Source organism: Hevea brasiliensis, chromosome 4 (assembly GCF_030052815.1).
Source record: "Hevea brasiliensis isolate MT/VB/25A 57/8 chromosome 4, ASM3005281v1, whole genome shotgun sequence".
Taxonomy (NCBI): Eukaryota; Viridiplantae; Streptophyta; class Magnoliopsida; order Malpighiales; family Euphorbiaceae; genus Hevea; species Hevea brasiliensis.
The window spans coordinates 109,183,392-109,190,727 of NC_079496.1; the positions used below are offsets into that span (position 1 = coordinate 109,183,392).

Genomic DNA, 7,336 nt, shown 5'->3' on the forward strand with positions numbered 1-7,336 from the left:
TTGGAGACTATTACGAACCAACATGTGATCAGGGAAAAGGCCCATATCTTGAGACAGGAGATTCTGAAGGCGGTCCAGGATGCAACTATCACCAGGGCCCAACTCTCTACTGCCCAGGATCACATCTCCCATATAAAAGATTGGATGAAGTCTTATGAGGAAAGGATAGTTGAACTGGAGCAGGAACTTGAAGACGCTCGGGCTTGCCGATCTGCTGATGTCACTCGCCTTACTGAAGAGATCAAGGCGAAAGAAGAAGAGGCCCTGGCAAGAGAGGCTGGTGCTTATGTGAATGCTCATGGCGATCTTCTGGCCTAGCTTGTGAAGCGCTATCCTGAGGAAGACTTCTCCTGGATGGAGGATCTCATCCCGAGAGCTGAAGAAGATAGCGAGGAGGAGCCTGAGAGAGAGAGAGGGAATGATGAAACTGAAAATGTACCTGAAGAGCAGGTTAGGGGAGACCCTCCTGCCGAATGACTTGTATATTTTCTATTTTGAAATGAATTAAGTCTTTTCATGCTCAATTTTCTTGATGAGATTGAAAAACATCTAAACCAAATTGCATGAGTACTGAATAGAATTAACTCTTAATCAATTGAATAATTTGAACATTAAACCCGAGACTGGTTATTAATCATGAAACATCAGGCCACTTCAAGAGATCGAAAAACCATTACACATGAACATGAGATTGGATGGTGCTGTGACTGAATATCAATTGAAACCTTGAAACATTTGAAGAGTGATTTGGTAGAATTGTAAAGATTTGAAAATGACTTGAGCTTATTAGGGTTGGAATCATTATTTAAAGATCGGATAAAACCTTAGCTTTATTGAGAAATGTTTAAACAATTCGAGCGAGATATCTGATCACAAAATTATACATAGATTTGGAATTTTGAGGTATTTGAATATAGTGAGATCGGAAAACAATAGCCTGTAAGATCGAATGGTCTGAAGATCCAATATCGATCCGAACACGTTTAATAAAGACGAAGAGATCGGAAAACAATCTAACTTGAACGTGAGATCGAGTTATTCCGAAGACAAACCATTGCTGAGTTCAGAAAGATGACCTGTGATCGGGTCATTAGTTGAGAACGGATAACATTAAGATGGAAAATCCATTCAAGAAAACATTTGAAATTACAACTTTATTGCAACTTTAAAAGAAAATTGTATATTAAGTTATGCATTTGAGGGTCGACCAAAATATGGTGTCTATAATTATTATTCTAAAATTTCATTAGATTAAGTGTTAACAGCAGAAAGAAAAAAAAAAATCTTGCGCATAAAACATTAACAGTAATTTATCAGCATCAACAAGCTTGCTAATAGTTAATTACTTCAAATTCTACAGGAGTCACTCATGATACGCAACAAGTGAAATATATAGTTATTTATTCACAAATTTACTTTTTATTTTCCCATCTATTATTAATAAGATTTTCTCGCTCTGTAGTTATATATTATTGTAGTGGCCATTCCTCAGAATCAAGGAAAAATGATAGGGAATCTAGGTCCAAATTGGCGCTGTCCTCGAAACAGGCACTGGTGGCCCAATCGTTGAACACAGGCGGCCCCTCCATGGGTAGGGACCGGTGATGATCATGACCCGAGGACAAATTCTCCTTGTAATTATAGTCCACTGGGGCAGCATCTCCATCGCTTGCTTGAAATTCATGGCAATCAAGATTCAAGAAATCTAAATCATCATCATGATGGTAACTCTGGAGTTCCTCATTAGTGAATGTTCCACAGTGGAGTAGTTGATCAGAAGAATCGAACTCTTGACTAGGATGATTTGGGAAGGAAGTTTGAGCTGGGGGGTCACTGGCTGTTGGGTTGAAGGAGTGAAATTCAGGGGGTGGATGGGGAGACTGTAATGGGATAAAGACTTTGGTGCACCTAGTGGCCTTAGTGCGGATGACTTTGGCTGGGAGTGGTGAGTTTGAGGATTCAGTGGCTAGCTTTTTCTGTCTAGAGTTGGTAGCAGTAGTGTGCTTGGATTGTGGTGAAGTTGATTGAGCATTAGCTTTCTTTCCCAGAGTAGTGTTCCAATAGTTCTTGATTTCATTGTCTGTTCGCCCAGGTAGCCTTCCAGCTATTAGAGACCATCTGCATAACAAATTAACCAAATTTAGTCAAACAACACCCATAATTAAACTAAAACACAAGGGAAGAGAGAGAGAGAGAGAGAGAGAGAGAGAGAGAGAGAGAGAGAACCTGTTACCAAGAAGCTTATGGAGCCTAATAATGAGTTCTTCTTCATCATGGGATATGTTACCTCTCTTGATGTCTGGTCTCAAATAATTCAACCATCTAAGTCTACAACTCTTACCACATCTCTTCAAACCTACAATTAATAGCATCACTATCAATCTCAAATAATTCTGCTGTTAAATGACTACAACAGAGAAACAGCAGAAGAAAAGAAATTCTTGTAAAAGCCAAGTATATATACCAGCTCTCTTGGGAAGGTTTCTCCATTTGCCTTCTCCATGGGCTTTAATGTAAGCTGTAAGAATTTTGTCTTCCATGGCCGTCCAGGCTCCTCGGTTGAGTCCTTCCTTGGAGCAACATGGACTCCTCCCCATCTCTCTCTCTCTCTCTCTCTCTCTCTCTCTCTCTCTCTCTCTCTCTGTGCTAGTGTGTGTGTTTCTCTGTGTTTCTCTGTGTTTCTCACAGAGACACTACCCTCTCACAACAAACGAGCACGGCCACAATAGTGATCAGTATCACCCATTTTATAGGCAGCTGAATTATATGAAAAAACTTGGGGATATCTGTAAGTCTTCGATCCATTAATGTGGGATAGATGCATAGACGTATGTATAGCATAGCTTCTCTTTAGTCATAAAAGTCTACGAAAATGAAATTATTAATTAATTTGATGATCATATAGGAAGGAAACACGTTTCCCATAATTTCTGACTCTATAAAATAATTATATCATTTCTCATTTATTTCTTGACGATTATTAAAAAAAAAAAGAAAGAAAAGAATAAATACACTTCAGCACCTGAAGTTTAAACATTTTATTAATAGGAGTTTGATTTTTTTTTTATTTAAGAGTTTATATTATTATATTATCAATAATTAAAAATAAAATTATTAAATAACGTTAATAAATATTGATATGACAAGTCTCCATGCACCTATCCAATATCAAATTAGAAAAAATGAAAAAAAATAGAGTATACTGACGTTTATACCTCTATTATGAAGAAATCAGCAATCACGTGTGTACAATCAAATGAAATAAGAAAGTCAATTTGCTGTGTTAGCTTAAGAATATTAAAGAGACATTATGTTAATATACATTAATATAATTTAATAATTTTATCTTTTAATGCTAACAACGTAATTATATAAGTCTAAAAAAAAAAAATCAAACTTCTATTAATAAAACACATGAACTATATATTACTAAAATATATTTATTGCTTAAAAAAAACTTTTTTTCTTTTAAAAATAGTTTATTTTTAGTTGATAAAAAGGTAAATTAATAAAATAATTTATAATATTATTTATTATAATATTAAAAAATATAATTAATTTTAAGTTTATGTCAATTGATGTAAATTGCAAATATCAAAAACATAATCCAATGCCGTGGCAGAAATTTTAACAAGTTTAGTGTGAACTAAATTGATGTTATTCTATTTTATTCTTAATTATTGATAGATAGAAGAATTAATTATACTCCCATTATTTTCCACTGCCTTAATTTGGAGAGATTATTTATTTCCAACAAATTATGACTTCAATAATTATCAGCGAATGATATTTTATTATTATTATTATTATTATTATTATTATTATTATTATTATTATTATTATTATTATTATTATTATTATTAAATCATGTATATGTATATGCAGTATATATAATTATGAGGAAGTTTGTAATATAGAAATTTCAGCATTTCAACTTAATTTGTACAGTAATTTCAAACATTTTATTTTATAGAAAACAATTTATATATAAAAAATATTTTTTAAAAAATTTTATAAAAATATTTTTTTTATTATTTAATTATAATATTAAATTAATTATATATATATTTATACAATGTTATTAAAATTTAAAAAATAAATATAATTTAATTTTTTTACAGTGCCCTCCATGTGCTTGGCCTAGCTCGCATATGATGTGAAAATGATGTGAACGACAGTAACTCCCTTCAACGAGCACCTTATCATTATTATTATTATTATTTTTGTCTTTGAGCTTCCACACAAGATGTGGAAGAACTGTGTGCGTGCTTTATATAAGATTTTGAAAATTGATAAAATTATTATAATTTTATTAAAAAATATATTATATTATATTATTAAATATATATAATTTTTTATTTATTGACACAATAAATAAATAAATAAATAAAAATTTTAGCTCTTAAAGGATTTGATATGCAATGAAGTGCTTAAGGCAGAGCCATTATCAACTCGTGGGTTAATTTTTTGAAATCTCTTATTGAATGTAAAAAGTGTATACACATTATTTATATAAGATTCTATATCTTAATAAATTTATTATAATTTTATTAAAAAATATATTGTTAAATATATATATATTTCTTTATCTATTGATAAAAAAAATTTATTTTTAAATATATTTTTATTTTTATTATTTTATTTTATAATAATTTAATAAAAATATTTCTTGACCGTAAAATCTTTCTAGATTTTGCCTCAATGTGCCCACCTAACCCCTTCATATTTTTATTATTATTCTTTTTCCATTTCTGTCGGTCAAGGGATTTTCAATTTTTTTTTTATTTATTTTTTAATTTCGTATGCTATTTATGGTTGATTCTACTACTCACTTAGCTGTTATGCTATCAGTATTGTAATACCTTTGATAGTTATTTTAATAGGGCTGCCTTAGCTTTACTTTTTTTTTTTTTTTTTAATATTTGCTGTCTTCATATTATGTGTCTCCTTTTGCCTAACCTAGATTTTTTTTTTTTTTTTGCCTCCTTATTTATAGTGGAAAAGTATTCATTGGAAGCTTTTCTTTTCTTAATTAGTGTGTGTGCATATGGATCGCTTGTCATAAATTTAATATATAAATATGTAAAATTTATATATTTAATAAATTAATTTTTTATATAATTTAAATTAATTATTATATATAATTATTTAATTTTATAAATATTTTAATAAAATTTTAAATTTTAATTTTTTATAAAATTTATTAAAATTTAATTTCATAAAATTATTATAATCGAAAATTAAAAATTTTTAAGTTAATTTATTAATTTTTTATAAATAAAATTATCTAACTAGTGATTACTGATATATAAAAAAGAGAGAGAAAGAGAGATTTGACGATAATGGAGTAATTAGATGTGTTTTATATATATATTTTTAAGAAAAATAATAAAATAAAGTAATTTTATTAAAGAAATTAAAATTTAGTAAATTTTATTAAAAATACTTATAAAATTGAGTGACTACATGTAATATTTACCTATATATATTATGTTTTAAATTTATAGTAAACTAAATCTTAAAAAAAAAAAAAGATTTTAATCCAACTGTTATTTCTGGTTGAATCACAATCAAATATACCCCTGGAATGAATATGAATTAATTATAAAAAGCAAAAAGAACAAAATATATTTAAGAGATTTTAACTTGAACAAGGCAAATATTCACACGCAACCAAATATGTAAGCTTGTGAATATCCACAAGTAGGCAGACGAAGTTATTGCATGCCAAAGCGAAGTGCTATGATAACATCAATCGTCACAACTAAACTGAATGTGATTCGCTGTTTAAAGGATGGTGGTCCTTTCACCAAAGAAAAAGATAATAAATATGAATGCGATTCTGAAAATTCATCGCTAGCTAGCTGCTGTTTTAAAAAACAACAAAAAAAGTCCTCAGCTAACTTTCAATCATTGCCCTGTAGCACTGCGACTCTCTATATTCTTTCCAATAGACTCGTAAGTAGCAAGTAGGTTAGGTAATGAATCTACTCTCTCTGATCACGTTTCAACTTAGTTTTCTTCTCGTTCAACCCAACCCAACCCAACCCAATCCCCTTGGCTTGTCTACCCGCAGACGAGCCTTGGATCGTGACAGGGGAGATGAGTACTGCAGATTTTGTGTACTGTAATTTTCTCCATAGAGAGAGACGGATAGAAAATTTTTATCGACAGAGTCAAGCATAATATATTAATAAAATACATATTGTTTATACTCATTTAATGATAATTAAGTTATTTTAATGTTAAATTTAAATCATAATAAATAAATTATAAATTATTAAGATTCAATAAAAAATTTATGAAAGTCAATTAGTAAAAATGAAGATTTTAAAAGCCCCAGTTCCGCCTCTGTCTACGTAAGTTACAGTACTGCATAGTTTGTAGATTCTTAATTTGGTTTTCCACCCATCTCCAAAGCGCTTGGAGGATTGATGATGGTGCATGTGAGTATTAGGATAACAAGGATGCATGTGTTGTATCCTCATATATAAACACTCTTTGTAACTATGTGCAACTTTATATAACATGCACATGATTTGAAATAATCATTAATGAAATGTTTTTATATACAATAAATAAAAAATATATTTTCTTTTAAATATAAAATTTTAAATTAAAAGATTATTTTATTAATAAAATAAAAATTTAATAACTATATGATATATCTCATCAAAGAGTTAGTAAAATCAGCATGACAGTAAAAAGGTCAAAAAGTTGGTGTGGTAAAAAAGGACTTAATCAAGCGTCACATTGCTCGGAATGAACCGAGCATCAAAATACCCAGACATGGCCGAGCCGAACAACAGCCCACATATATGGCACCAAACGCGAGGTCACATGCTCGACCAGCATACCCAAACAATGTCAACATAGAAAGTCAACTATTAGGTAAAATCACAGGAGCAAATCTCGAAATAAGAACCAAGTATGCTAAGATTCTCGTAATTAATCTCATAATGACTCTTTAAAAACCCTCAAATTATAAATTAGAGTAGAAAACTCTAATAAAATATACATTCTCTGCACTACTTAATTGTATCAAAATTTTATCTCTCTGAATTTCTAATCTCTAACTTAAACGTTTGAGTGACTTATCACAAAACTATAGACTTTACTTTTTTCTCTATATTTCAGGCTAACTGGACATGAAAACTAGTTAAAGGAGTTCACGGCAATGTCACTATATCATAATTTAGTATTTTCAAATTCAGCTTAACATAATAACTAAAAATACACATAATTTAAAAGTTTAGATTTACCATTCATAATTAAAAATTTTAAATGCATACGTGAGTTGGCGGCGTAAATAGTTAGATTTTTTAAGCGAATTGCT

At 29.9% G+C, this 7,336-nt stretch overlaps 1 protein-coding gene across 1 annotated transcript; it reads right to left on the minus strand.

Annotated features, from left to right (window-relative positions):
• Positions 1–1,153: 1,153 nt before the first annotated feature.
• On the minus strand, positions 1,154–2,826 carry LOC110648696 (transcription factor MYB123). The gene is made up of 3 exons (XM_021803022.2): positions 2,465–2,826; positions 2,227–2,356; positions 1,154–2,118 (listed from the first exon to the last, which is right to left on the minus strand). Exons 1-3 carry the CDS (start codon positions 2,595–2,597, stop codon positions 1,470–1,472), a joined length of 912 nt encoding a protein of 303 aa, XP_021658714.2. The 5' UTR covers positions 2,598–2,826; the 3' UTR covers positions 1,154–1,469.
• Between the last annotated feature and the right edge of the window lie 4,510 nt (positions 2,827–7,336).

Excerpts from the sequence above, each read along its gene's own strand:
- LOC110648696 (XM_021803022.2), bottom strand. The coding sequence starts at position 2,597 with ATGGGGAGGAGTCCATGTTGCTCCAAGGAAGGACTCAACCGAGGAGCC. Across the intron at positions 2,357-2,464 it reads AAACCTTCCCAAGAGAGCTG|GTTTGAAGAGATGTGGTAAG; the intron begins GTATATATACTT and ends TATTAATTGTAG. Across the intron at positions 2,119-2,226 it reads CATAAGCTTCTTGGTAACAG|ATGGTCTCTAATAGCTGGAA; the intron begins GTTCTCTCTCTC and ends TTTGTTATGCAG.